Source organism: Botrytis sinoallii (assembly GCF_014898435.1).
Source record: "Botrytis sinoallii strain Bc 23 chromosome Unknown BSIN_005, whole genome shotgun sequence".
Taxonomy (NCBI): Eukaryota; Fungi; Ascomycota; class Leotiomycetes; order Helotiales; family Sclerotiniaceae; genus Botrytis; species Botrytis sinoallii.
In genome coordinates this window covers 2,932,783-2,946,519 of record NW_024066032.1, presented here as the reverse complement: position 1 = coordinate 2,946,519, position 13,737 = coordinate 2,932,783, and the positions used below count along the sequence as shown (strand labels likewise).

At 41.1% G+C, this 13,737-nt stretch overlaps 3 protein-coding genes across 3 annotated transcripts; 1 reads left to right on the top strand and 2 right to left on the bottom strand.

Moving 5' to 3' along the window:
- Positions 1 to 1,896: 1,896 nt before the first annotated feature.
- On the bottom strand, positions 1,897 to 6,011 carry EAF02_003906 (uncharacterized protein; the record flags this gene model as incomplete). The annotated part of the gene is made up of 12 exons (XM_038899954.1): positions 1,897 to 2,006; positions 2,059 to 2,188; positions 2,237 to 2,554; positions 2,610 to 3,105; positions 3,159 to 3,277; positions 3,328 to 3,968; positions 4,018 to 4,530; positions 4,611 to 4,956; positions 5,011 to 5,473; positions 5,527 to 5,674; positions 5,730 to 5,865; positions 6,003 to 6,011. 12 exons carry the CDS (start codon positions 6,009 to 6,011, stop codon positions 1,897 to 1,899), a joined length of 3,429 nt encoding a protein of 1,142 aa, XP_038760881.1.
- Positions 6,012 to 8,093: 2,082 nt separating this feature from the next.
- EAF02_003905 (uncharacterized protein) lies at positions 8,094 to 9,377 on the bottom strand (the record flags this gene model as incomplete). Its single annotated transcript, XM_038899953.1, has 2 exons — positions 8,094 to 8,550; positions 8,602 to 9,377. The coding sequence occupies 2 exons, from the start codon at positions 9,375 to 9,377 to the stop codon at positions 8,094 to 8,096; spliced, it is 1,233 nt and encodes a 410-aa protein (XP_038760880.1).
- A 1,052-nt stretch (positions 9,378 to 10,429) lies between these two features.
- Positions 10,430 to 11,676, top strand: EAF02_003904 (uncharacterized protein; the record flags this gene model as incomplete). The annotated part of the gene is made up of 3 exons (XM_038899952.1): positions 10,430 to 10,526; positions 10,583 to 11,536; positions 11,597 to 11,676. The coding sequence occupies 3 exons, from the start codon at positions 10,430 to 10,432 to the stop codon at positions 11,674 to 11,676; spliced, it is 1,131 nt and encodes a 376-aa protein (XP_038760879.1).
- Positions 11,677 to 13,737: the final 2,061 nt, after the last annotated feature.

Below are 13,737 nucleotides of genomic sequence, written 5' to 3'. Positions count from 1 at the left end.
TAATTATGTTTTTTAATTCAATAATCTTTGATTAAGCATTGATGGTTTAGATCTAAATAATAGCAGCTTGGGTTTATAATAAGTCTGTAATCAATTCAATCAATTCAAATACAGTTTAAGCAATAGTGAAGTATGTAGTGTTTGAATTATTAAATAGATTTGTAAAAAAAAAGATATCGGTTTTAGCGGAATTGAGAATATGATTCAAGAAAAGGAATTACGAAGGTAAGCCAAATACAAGTGCTTCTAGTATAAATACTTGTTTATCTATCTTCAGCACTTTTTGAGGTTCAAAATATTGGTGGTAGGATATATAATAGATCAATAGTGAGTGCGATTAGTACGATCAGGATAAGGCGTTGGTGGGGCTTTGGAAATAAAATAAGAAATAAAGCTGTGATAGTTTATTTGAAGATAATATAAACTATCAAGGTATAGATAAAGACTTATATTGTATCATAAGGATAGAAAAGCTATAAAAAAGTGAAGCCCTACTTATAGGAAATAGGGCGTGCTAGTATGCTGTGCCTGAGGCACGAAGGCAACTACAGATCATGTAGTTGGCGCCGTGACACTTTAATATCCATAGAGATATAAAAAGTCGCTCTAAGTACCTTTACATACAAATTTTGGTGTAAAGGTACCTGACCCGGTTCCCCATATGACCCGGTTCACCATAAGTTACGTTATAAGAAAAACACTAATAAATAAAATATAAGATAATATAATATTCAAGAGATATTTTTGAAAATTTAATTTTTTAATATAGTATTCTAGAGATATAATTATTATTTATATTAACATTGATAAATTAACTTATAATATCAATTTATAATCGAATTTAAAATTCAAAATTATTGAGAATATTATAGAATTTGAACATATTTTCTAATAAAAAATTCTTTTTAAAAAGTATACCAAATAATTATATTCAAATATTTTAATAATATGTTTTATTTATATTATTCTTCCTTTTTATTAATTTTTAATAAAATTAAATATCATTTTTAATTAAAATTATATTATATATTTTCTATTATTAAAATATTTCATTTTATAAATAAAATTTAAAAAATCATTTTCTATTTTTAAATTTTATCAAAATATATAAATATATTTTAAAAAAATCTTTCAATTATTTTTTATCTTCAAAAAAATCATATATATTTTTAAAACTTTTATAAAACTTTAATTTCAATATTTTTTGAAATTTTAAATTTTATCTCGATAATATTATATAAAATAATTCAATAAATTAATTCTAAAATCTTATAAACGAATTCTAATATAAGCTTTTATTAAATTATTAATATTTTAAATTAATATCATTTTAAATCAATCAATATTTTATTCGTTTTTTAAATTTTTCAAAACTTCATTATTATATTACAATAATATCAAAGTTCTCATTAAATAATTTTAAAATGATTATAATAATATTTCGATTTATAATCTATTTTTGTTTTGATAAATAAAAGTGTGCAAGATACAGGATTGTGCAAGATGTAGGGATATCGGTTACAGGTGGCCTGTGTAATTCTTTACTCTACTATCAATATCAATCTCAATCACTACCGCTCACCATTTTATTCATAAGGCTATGTCAAGTGAGGCTTCGTAGTAAACAATTTCGCGCTTGTTATTTAGGTTACAAAGTGGCTAACATCATACTAGAAGGATATCTGCATCATAGTTACCATTGGTCTTCCCATCGTCCTCGATCATTTATCGCTAGGAATGAAGTTTTCTGGTGACCTATTATGTTGTTTAGAAGAAATCGACTTCGCTACCATGCCCGTTGTCTACATCATCGCGTTGTCTTTATCAAAGACCGTGCCTATTTTCCCGCCAACCAATAGCGCCATGCAGAAAACCTCTCATAAGCAATGCCAAAATCTACTTCAAGAACAAGTCTCCCATGCCAGTCCTTGTGTTTCGTACCTTATCAACGTGATCTAATCCGAGTTGGTCGTCATCATCCCCAAGCATATCCCATAATGTATCGTCTACGAGATGTTTAGTTAGGGCAGATGAAATTTGTCATAGGTCATAACTCACCATCATTCAAGTATATAGGTTTGGTGTAAGAGCTCCTCTTGACAATGGCAAATTTGACCTTCTCAAGGTTTTTGCCTTTTATACCAGTCCGCTTCTCCAGTCGCTTCTTAGTGTCGGAAAATATTTCATCCTGGAGCTGTCAGTTGTAGACCTCAAGATTGAGAAAACGGCGACTTACTTGGAAGATGAGAAATTTGAACGGAATTGAGTGCGCTTTGGTTGGATCACTGTGGAAGTGAAAGGCATGAATATACTGACTGCCATTCGGTTGCGCAAGCTCTTCTTCCGGTATTCGCTCTAGTATAATCGAAATGTAATCGGTAAGATCCTTGATTGGATGACCACGGGAAAGTTCTCTGTGAATTTTGTTGCTGTGTGTTTCATATACTCGGATAGGTCCACCCTTTTCTTCGTCTTCTAATCGTGCTTTCTTAATCACCGAGGACACTATATCATCCACAGTTCCAGTTTTAGGCACCAGTATATCCAGTGGTTCCTGCGATCAATTAATACCCTTCCCGGATTTACACCAATAAATTAGACAGGCTTACTTCTTTTGTGACACCTTCGCTGATCCAGCTAACCTTCATAGGTTTCTTGGTATCCAATTCCGCGAGACTGATGTCAAGGACTTCGAAAAATAAAGCATCTGACCTAATAGTGGTGCCAGCAAATGACGCGTAACTACTGCTGACCATGTTGACCAAAGTATGATTCGACGTGCGTCTGATCGCGGTTTTGGGATTACCTGTATTCAAAGCAATAGTCCAAAATCTGATATGAGTCGGTTCCACATTCAGCTTCTCTCCAACCTTGGCAGCTACCTGATCATAAGTGTGCTTTGCACTTAATACCAGAGTGAATGATTCGCAATTGTCTATATTAAATTCTTTGCTTCCTCTGGTTGGATGGCAATGGAAAGTAATGAGTCTTCGATGACGGAGGAAGTCGTAGTATAGTCGCGCATCATCTATGATGTCAGATGATTTGAGAGGCTGCTGGCGAGGGTTTAAGCCATTGGAGACCACGGTAGTAGAATCCGAGCCACTGCTGCAGTTAGCATCATTCTACTTTCTCACATATTCAATCAAGGAACTTACTCGCTTCCAACACTTCCTTCCAAAGCTCTCTGGAAACAAACAATATCGCCATCTTGGAGTTCTGCTGCCTTGAGTGATTGTTTCGCTTTCATAGGTTCGATCATGTCCGGTTTTATCTCCTATGCGATGTCAGAAAAATACGATAAAATGTAAAAAGCACCAATCATACCTCGTAGAGCTTCAATCTAGTGTCCTCTGGCCAATTCATACGTTTCAAGATGAACGGGGCCAATTCTTCAACTTTACTCTGGCTACTGATATAAATGTGACCGCATCCAACTAAAGACTGGGTATCAACATTGAACCATTTGAGAAATATGACAATTTCATCAGATCTACTTGGAGACGACCCTTCCTTCACTAACGGATGAGCTGGCCACACCGCATCGCCGTTAGAATCAACTGTTTCGGCTGTTTCGGCCCAAAGCCTCAGCTCCTGTGTTTTACTACCAGCCAATTTCAGGTGAGCTTCTTCAATGGTTTGATCGTAGTCCAGAACAGGCGTGTCAGGTCTTGTTGTTTTGTTTTGACGATTGACCATGAACCAGACTCGTAGTCTTCTCGGATCAGTTCCAGTATCCTTACCAATCACTTTGATGAGCTCTCTTATAGTACACTTCTTGAGGAGTTTATAGGATTTAGCAGCCGCAGGATCTTCGTCATGACTTCTGTCAAACACTGTAAGATCATGTCCACCATGGGCTGCGTAAGTCTCCTGGGTAATCACCCTGACAGTAAGGTACAAGTGCTGTTCTTCTCGTTCCCTCCGTCGTGCTTCTTTGAAAGCGGCCTCCTCTTCAAGTTTTCTTTCTAAATGGTATTAGTTCAGTTCCAGGCCGGCTAGAATGTAATAACTTACGGAGATGAGCCGGCGTATCGGCGTTCGTTACGGGGAGCAATACCTCATCGAGTCTTGCCTCGCGAATGTAGACAAGCATGTATGCGCTGTTGTGTCGTATGATAGGTTTTTGTGACGCATCATAAACTTGACCATTCAAAAGGGGCATCTCTCCTCCATAATTATCCTCCAAAACTTCTCGCATTGTGGCTTTTGTTACTTTATCGTCATCATATTTGTAGAACCACCCATCCTTTTCGGGCTTGATGAATGCATAATAATGTCCTGCATTGAGGTCGCCGCTGTGTACAAGGACCCCATGCAGCTTATAAATCCAAGATTCGGATCTATCTGCGTCATCTGATAGATATGGTGCGGCATCAAAAGTATCTGGAATTCGTAAACGATCATTGACCTTCATCATGGAATCTCGCTCAATATCATATTCAAATCTCTTGAGCTGCAAATGAAGAACTTCGGGAAATGATTCAAAGATGACACCTTTCTTCGCATCTTGAAGTTTGTGGGTTTCGCCTGCGAAGTATTGGTTGTCGCCATTCCATTGTCCTCGACTTGAATATAATCCCGGAAACTCGCTTCAATGTCCTTGTTACCGCTAACATTCAATTGAACGTCCCAAAAATCTTCTACTCGGCGAGATTCGTAGTCAACATTGATGCAAGAGATATAGGTTCGCACTTTTCCGCAAAACAATTTAGGGAGAACATTTTCAGCTTCAGTCCCCTTCATTCTCTTTTCCATAACCTCCATCAGTTTCCTAGAAAGCTCTTGAACATCTTGCTGTTCAAAAATCTGTTTTGTGTCCCAGCCAAAAGACTTGGTGAGTTCGTTGGTACTCACAGCTGCAGAAGATGACTGCAGCTGATAAAAGAGGCGTTGTAAAGTATATGCGCTGTTTGTGGTGGTGTCCTCGTCTTGTGTTGGAATTTGATATACTGCCTGCAAATTGGGTTTAATTTTTGACCCTCCAGGTAGCTAGTTGCCAATACATACCTTCCGGAAGGCATTAGTAAAATATAGAGACTGAATGAGCGAATTCAAATAACATGTTGCTCCCTGATTTTTTAAGCCGACAAATCCAGTTTCTTTCTTCGAATCATAGTTGTTGAAGTTATGCCATAACACGCCTGTTTCGTCCTCGACTATTTTTACATATGCCGTCATATTTGCTTCTCCGCTCTCAACCAACGGCCTTGGGGGGTTGGATCCAGGCCATACATGAGCATGAAGCTTGCGGGTTTCAACGAATCGAGTAAAGCCCCAGTCCCCTTCCTCTTTGGTAAATCGATGATGCGCAGTGTGGTAAGTGTAAAGAGTTGGATCGTTCGGATTCCATAGAACGAGACCGAATTGCAAACAGCATACAAAGTCGTCCGGAGGCCCGTCTTCAAATCCGTGCTCCAGGTAGAAGGACACATTATCGCTATTATTTCCGTATGGGAACATTAGAATACGCCTAATCTCATCAGCACTCATTGCGCACAAGTTTGGTATATTCCAGGTGGTTACCATGGGTATCCTCCAGCATGAAAGATTGGGCCATGTTCTCTCTTTTGGAGCCCTTGCCAATTTTTAATTTCCCAAGTATGATGAACCGTCTCTATGATCGGGGGCTGTTGATCCAGCGGTGGCAATACCAGCTCTGCTATAGCTTCATCTGTTGTGCACATGTTAGCTCAGTATCCTGACCCTCCATGGTTGGTTTCTTGTACAATCATCAGCAGGCGTTGGCCTAGGTTCATCCGGATCTATGATGGCGATGTCATCCTTCTCATTATCCGATGGCTCGACATACTCGTCCGGATCAACAATCATATTCTCGGGTGATTGTATGTCTGCATCGATAGACTGTTTGCAAGAGATTGAATCAGTACGAGGGTCAGGTACCATGTTGGCGCAAGCAGTACTTGCTACATAAAAGTAGATATGGGATGTTGGAATCATGCGAGGGGTGGAAGTGGGGAATGCTCAGAATCTTTGCTTACAGGATCCATGGTCGCGGTCGACAAAAGGTACAACCAGCTTCTAAACTTTTCCAACGACCTTCTCCGAAGCAGAATAACAAAACCAATGGAAAAGAAACAAAGATAGAAGGAGGGGGGAAGGTAGGAAAGAGGTGGGGGTGCTGAGCAGAGCAAAAGAGAGGAGAGGATGGTAAATTCAAATCAAGCGATGGTATCTCGAAATATTGCTGCAAAATTGTACACTTTGGATAGACTTTTGATAGAGTCTCGATAGTGAATTGGTGTGATGGAAGTTTGAAGGGTTTGAAGTAGTAGTGGGAGCTAGGTGTTGTTTAAATCCTAGTGAGTGTAGTGAGCGTAGTGTAGTGTAGTGTGTGGTATTGTATTGTATTGTATTGTAGGGAAGTGTAGAGTACTGTAGCATAAGTGTAGTGTATGTACTTGGTAGGGCAATCATGAGTTCCTTCCTTCGTTCGGTGTTGTTCTTACCTGGCTTCAATAGCGGGAGATTGTAGCATTCTAATAATTCCAAAGTACTCTTTGTACTAGGTAGGTGAATCGGTGATATAATAATTTAGTCACCTCTCTGGTAGGTAGTTCCAACTTTCTTCCGAATCCGAATTGTGATGCACGCTTGGAGTGGGTTCATTCACGGTGGAGTGGGTTAGCCAGTACGATTTACGATGTGCGCCGTACGGGATTATTTGATTGATGGATGTGAAGGAGAGAATCGCTTGGGTGGTCACAATGAAGTGTGGCGTAAATGCTAATGACGTTTTGCTGATGATTAATGATGTTAATGATGGGGAGGTAGGTAGGAAAGAGCAGGAGGGCGTGCTTGTTTGGAATAAGTTGGATACGGCATGAGATATTAGGTAGCCGGAGGTACTTGATACTCGATTACTCCAGACAGTATCTACTACCTGCTATTTACTGCTACTTATACTACCTAGTTACCTACTGATATTTGCGTGCTTGTTTCATGAGCAACTCATTTTATCTCTAGACATCTAGACATCGACATCGACATCGAGACATCGAGACATTCAGACATTCAGACATTCAGACATTCAGACATTCAGACATTCAGACATTCAGACATCTAGACATCCCAGCCATCCAGCCATTCAGGCATAAGATATTGCGACCTTTTAACCATACCGTCCTCGAGAATCAACATCAGAGTAGTGAGTGTAGTGAGGGATTCATATGTACCTAGTATGTACGATTACCATACCAAGATTCTTGTAGCAAAGTTCTATCAAATGATTCACTCTGCCCCCCCCCCCAAAAATACAAGCAAAAATAACGACTGACTTAAACATCGAAGCTTCAGCAGTGTATAACCTTGGAATACTTAAAAATAAGTACCCAAGCTCCAAATGATTAACATTTGCTCGAGCTCAAAGTTAGAACAGCCCTGATGGGTTTCTTTTATCAACAGCCTAACTGAGACAAGGCTGAGTACTAGGTTGGTATGTAGGTAGATAGGTAGATAGGTAGACCGGCGGTAGATCGGTAGGTCCGCCTTGTAACAATTCTTAGGTATGCACATGATACTCAAGAAGGCAAAGAATTCATAATATTATCTATCTGTCAATATGTCAAATGCAATAAGATGAATTAATCTGATTGCGAATTTGGTCGTATGTTAAATAGCCGGTGGCCCCCTCATGAATGCCGTTGAATTCGAATCCATCCTTACTCAGTCAGCAGAACCTAAGAACTTTTATCACAAACCCACAAAGTCAAAGTACTTACAGCAAAATGATTTGGATGGCGAATTGTACAAAAGAAAACAATGAAATATGATAATTGTTGCTCTCTTCTCAGATGAAGAGGCAATGCATGCTGCGTATGTATCGAGTGTCTATGCAGAGGCGACAAATGTTTACACGACTCAAACTATATCATAGTCATTATATTATATTATAGTTTCTTTGCTATATATGGTATCAGATGAAGCTTATAAACTTCGATGAGCAACTACAAAGCAATGGATATATTGAACGCCCCAATTTAAAACGAATAGTTCCTCCTCAGAACATTAGCCACCCTTGACATTACATCCTCTCGAATTAGACCATAGATCGTGCCATTGATTTACTCTTTCTATGCGGAGTTCGAGGCTTCTCCCTCAGCATATTTGACTGTGAGACCACTCTTCAGTTCTTCCCCCTTTCCTCCGTACTCCTTTGGTAACTTTTCAGCAACATGAGGAATCTCACTGCCAAGATTGGATCCGTAGCTGAGCGGATGGAACTTCTTGATTGTATCGGCGCTCAAAAAGATTTTCATTGCCGCGAAAACCCAACCCATCACCAAGGGAACGTTAACAAAGAACTTCTCCTTCAAAAGCTCAGGATACGCCATGCTGAATGTTTGGATGGTCTCTTTGGATGCAGCACGGATACTGGGGTCCATTCGTAGGAAACTGACATTGAGATAGTCGTGGACTTGGATCATGCGATATGGATCAGGGCCGTTTTCGGGTATCTTCTCCGTTGCTGAGGCAAGATCTAATTCCTTAATGGATAATTCCATAAGTGCTGCTCTCCATTTAAGAAATCTAAGTCATAAAATCAGTACTATATCGACCCACATCTAACGCGTTACTCACTCAGGAACGTCACTGAACGTCTTCTTAACATTTTTGACTGCCCCATAGATGTTCCAAGTGATAACTTCTTTGCCGCCGTCGCTGTTATTATAAGACGTTACATATCCCAGATTACCGAACTTGACCGTGTCGAACTCGGTACTTTCCAAGAGCTTCTGTGGTTGCATGGTCTTTCGCCATTTCAAAGCCTCAATCAATTGAGCCTTGGCTTTAGGAACGTCTTTTGTGTTTGCTCGCAAGAATTTCTCGAGAACTATACTTGTTTGAACGTGAGTTTCCGATGGATCAAGTACAATGCCCCACATCTCATTGTATTCAGCTGCCTCGAGGATTGCCGGCAATTCTGAATAGAATTTTGACAATGGCGAGCCATCATGTGTCTTGGTAGTCTTGTCGAATGAGACTGAGTGTTGAGAGGTTGAAGCTGCTTTCTCCACATCAGCATCTTTGGTAGCTTCTAGTTTAGCGGCTGCTTCCGCGTCGGCTTCTTTGACAGATTCTAGCTTGACGGCTGCTTCCTGGGGTTGTTCCGTAGTGGGCTCCGCGGCTACTGATTCAGTTGTTGATGGCTCTGCGATTGTAGGTTTTGGTTCTTCGGGCGTGATTTGTGGAATTGGAGTTGAGTCATCGATCTTGACTGGTGGTGATTCCGTTGTTGTAGGCTTTGGATCTTGCTCAATTGTAGATTTCGATTCCTCCACCGTTGTAGATTTTGGTTCCACCACTTCCTCTGGGACATCGGCCTTTGCCTGGTTGTTATTGGGTTCCGCACTCATCTTCGCGGTCGTTATTCGACAATGAACTGTTTGTACAGATCAGAAAGTACAGTATCTCCTTCACAAGCTCGGAGCTGCGAATTTATTTCTGTTTGATTTTATTAATCTTGGGCAGGGGACGATTGATTGACATAGTAATTTAAAATCTTTTGATGAACGCAATTCTACTTTCCCTCCCCTCGCCTCTGCTCTAATTATTTTATTTTATAAATCCCGACTCGCCGACGCTAAACGGCCCAGCCCAGCCAAGAGCCAAGCACCGATTAGTAGCATTGAAGTTGACTGCCCTCGAGCTGCCCTCGAGAGTTGGAGCTGACCCAGATCAATTGTGCCAAACGCTTTCGAAGCCTCGAGGGTCAAAATCGAGGGTCAAAATCCCAAGCCAGCCCAGCCTTCTCTTCTTCTTTATCTACCAAGCACGTGGGTGTACGAGCACCTAGGAAGTGGATGAGTAAGTGAGGCTGTGTTTGGATACATGGAAAAGAAACAACCACAACTCAATTTGCCCAAGACTCCAGCTCAAAGAGATACTCGGTAACAAGTCACAACTTTGTATACGACTTTGGTCCACCCACCAACCTCTTCATTAATTTCTTTTTTTCCTTCAATTCAAGTTGTCCAACAAATGATGACGCTTGATTTGAAGGTCCATGTGGAATTTTGCTATACAGTGTATCATCTTCTTTCTAGAACTAATCGCATCCTTGTTTATAGGTCCATTGGTCCCTGACATATATCCAAATGTACAAACGATAATGAGGTGGCTGGAAATGTATATACATACATACTTATCTCCTGCAGCCTCATATATCCATATACCCACACGAGTAGGTGCATGAAACGGTTGATTTTCCATATTCACTTCCATTTAAGGGTACTCACCGATACATTTGTCACATCTTTCTTTGAAAATATTCTGGACGCAGGTATCTGGAGCTCTTCTCGACAATCGAACTTCGGCCTTCAAGAAGATCACTGATCTCGGCCGTTGTACGACATTCAGTTGACTTTCTGCGACTTGCCTTCTCGCCTTTAATATCTTCTACTTGAAGATGTTTCCCAAACTTCTTCTCACCGCTACAACGGCATTGTTGTCTGCTAAATCAACCTTTGCTCAGACTTACAGTTCTTGTAACCCATTATTCACAAGTCAGTGGCTTGCTTCGTTTCCTTATCTTGTTGAAGCTTTGCTGACCTCACACTAGCTGGCTGTCCTGCGAATACTGCCCTGGGAAAATCTATCGATGTCGACTTCACTTCAGGATCAGTTAATTCCTTTACTGGCTCTGGCGATATTTCATACAACTCCAATGGCGCTTCCTTCACAGTATCCAAATCAGGCGATGCACCAACACTCTCTAGTATCTTCTATATCATGTTTGGAAAGGTGCAAATCACAATGAAGGCAGCCCCTGGCGCGGGTATTGTTAGCACACTAGTTTTACAATCCGACGACCTAGATGAGATTGATATGGAATGGCTTGGAGCGGATGATACTGAAGTACAAACCAACTATTTCGGTAAAGGCAAAGTTACAGACTACAATCGCGGAGCTTTCAATCCAGCGGCGAACAACCAAGGCAAATTCATTACCTACACTATTGAGTGGACTTCAGAGCAGGTCGTTTGGTCCGTAGGTTCTACTGTAGTAAGAGTCCTTACACCCGCAACGGCCGATACCGATCAATACCCACAATCGCCAATGCAAATCAAGTTTGGGGCCTGGTCAGGAGGAGATTCATCGAATGCGCCAGGGACAATTTCTTGGGCGCGTGGTCCAACCGATTACTCCAATGGTCCATTCTCTATGGTCGTTCAGTCAATTGACGTGAGTGATTATTCCACTGGTACTCAATACAAATATGGAGATCAATCTGGAGACTGGACATCAATCGAAGCTGTCGGTGGATCGGTTAACGGTAATGTGCCAGCGTCGGCTTCATCGATTCAAACTGCTGGCGCTGCTGCTGTTACATCTAGCTCCCCAACTATCCCCGCTGGTATCAACAATGGCAATTCGGCCACTCGAACTGGATATCCTTGGGTTGCTGGAACGCAAACTGTATCGGAGGTAACATGGAGCACTGGGCCAAGCATTCCTTCAGGTTGGGAAATTTCTTCTGAGGGGAAAATTGTCCCTGTAAGTGCTTCACCAATAAGTACGTGTCAATCTACTCCCAATATCTTTTACCTTTCCCACATGCTGACTTTGTGTTTAGACATCAACAGGATTAACCCCCTCCTTTTATGTGGACCCTTCACCTTCTTTTTCTTCGCCGCTATCAGGAGATGGCCTTGAAACGATCACGGGCTGGGACTCTAGAGGTTTCGCTGTAACAAGCACAATTTTTGTAGGATGCAGTACGGCAAAAAGCTATGATCAGCAAGGGTTTCTGGTGACTGGAATAGCGGCATGTACGACTGGGGCTGACCAAGGAGGCCTCGGGACAAATGCTGCCGGTGCTATTGGCGGAAAAGTCAGGAGCACAAATAAAGCCGGAAATGTCCATAAAGCTTTGCCTACAGTCTTGGGGATAGTGGCGGCTGCCGTTGGGGGGTTGTGGATTTAAGGAAATTCGATGTGCGATATGGGTTAGGCAGGTTGGATTGGAAATAGGAACGGAGTTTAATGAGACATGAAAAATTTATGGGATTGGCCATTCGAAGCTCAAGGAAATGGAGCTTGGAGCGCAAGTTTCCTTGAAGGAAAAAGCGGCTATGCGAATACACATACAAGGAAATGAGCTAATGATGGATGATGGGCAAGAATTCTAAGATTAATGATAATGATAAAGATGCCTGATACATGGTTCCGTACATATTTGATTCTACTTTGGAACAAAGTCAAAGAACGTGAGATTTTAGAGTCTAAATCTGGGCTCGGTTTGGTAAGTCTGGCGTAATGTGAGGGAGTTTTGAGCGAGAAGTCTTTTGCATGAATCTGAGGGAGAATTTCAGGCAAATTTCTTCCTCTTGCAGTGACGCATAGGAGCAAGTGAGGACATGGGAAGAGAAACGGGGAATGGAATGCGGGATCGAAACCTTTTGTCCTGTAGGATGGGGGTGGGGAGGTTTAGGGGAGAGGAAGCGAGGGGTGGAAATAAGCGAGAGGGTGTATGCGGATGGTTAGTTGAAAAGTAGGTAGTGAAGGCGTGATGCGAAATGGCTAGAACATGAGTGAAAATAGAAGAGTGAATGCTTATTTGGTATTTCTATACATAGGATCTTCTAATCTCTTTCTCTGTGTAAGTATCAAGCTCTTCTCCAAGTGTTGCGATAATATATGTTTAGCGTGTCTTATCATGTAAGAGAATATACACTCCAATATACCTTCAAGGTGTACTCTCTCGATATGTGTTCTCAGAGTGGCCTGGGTTGTAACAAGAAGTGCGTATATTCGTTCCATATTTCATGTTCCAAGGTCATATAATCTAGACTCAAGACTAAATATCAGCAGTAGCAAGTATTCGACCTGTCCTCGAGCGGATTAGTGAAAAAGACAACATGTATCACAAGTTGCCGATTTCATTTACTTTTTGATTTCCTACCGACATCATGCTGCATCTTCATCTGGATCGGAGCTTATCCATTCATTATTATCTTGGGCGTCAGCGATTTTGATAAAGAGTTTGTAACTACCGTGGAGTCTTTCTTCATTGGGAGCTTTGGGCCATAATTGACTTTTGTGGAAACCTCCTCCCACCCAGTGTTATGCTGTACCACTCAATAGAAATCCCAACAGACAAGTATGTGAAACAGATGGACCCGCGCTGGACACGTTTGGTGTAACAATCCCAAAGTTACTCGAGTCCCCCGCAGTCATATCTAATGGTTGTAGCAAGTGCCCTAGATAGTCCGATGGTAACTATTGAGTATCTGCACTGCTACCTCCCGTGAGTAATCTAAGCCCGAGTCTCCAATGATTTTGTTGCACATCTAATTCTTGTACGGCTACACTAATACCTAGTGCTTACACCCCACTTTTATATGTTGGCTCAGCTCGAGGCCAGCGGAACAATGCTTCGTGGTACTTTAGCGACCTTGTGCCAATGCATTCTCATTGGGTATTGAGTGCATTACACACGAAACATTACAGTACATGGGATAGGTAGTTACAGATAACGGGCAGACCCCCAAGGTTTCTTGGGTCCCAGAAGAAGAAGGTGATTGAGCTGTGCTCAAGTGCCAATCACGAAATATATCCAACAACATTCAATCTTCATATAACGATATGTTTCTTAATTCTTACTAATACTCTACTCATTCGAATTTCAAGTGTGAATAGGATATCTAAGGGCTTGAGACGGCGGTGCCGTGGTAAAAATGTTAGAAAAGAGGAAATCTACACCAATGATGAAGA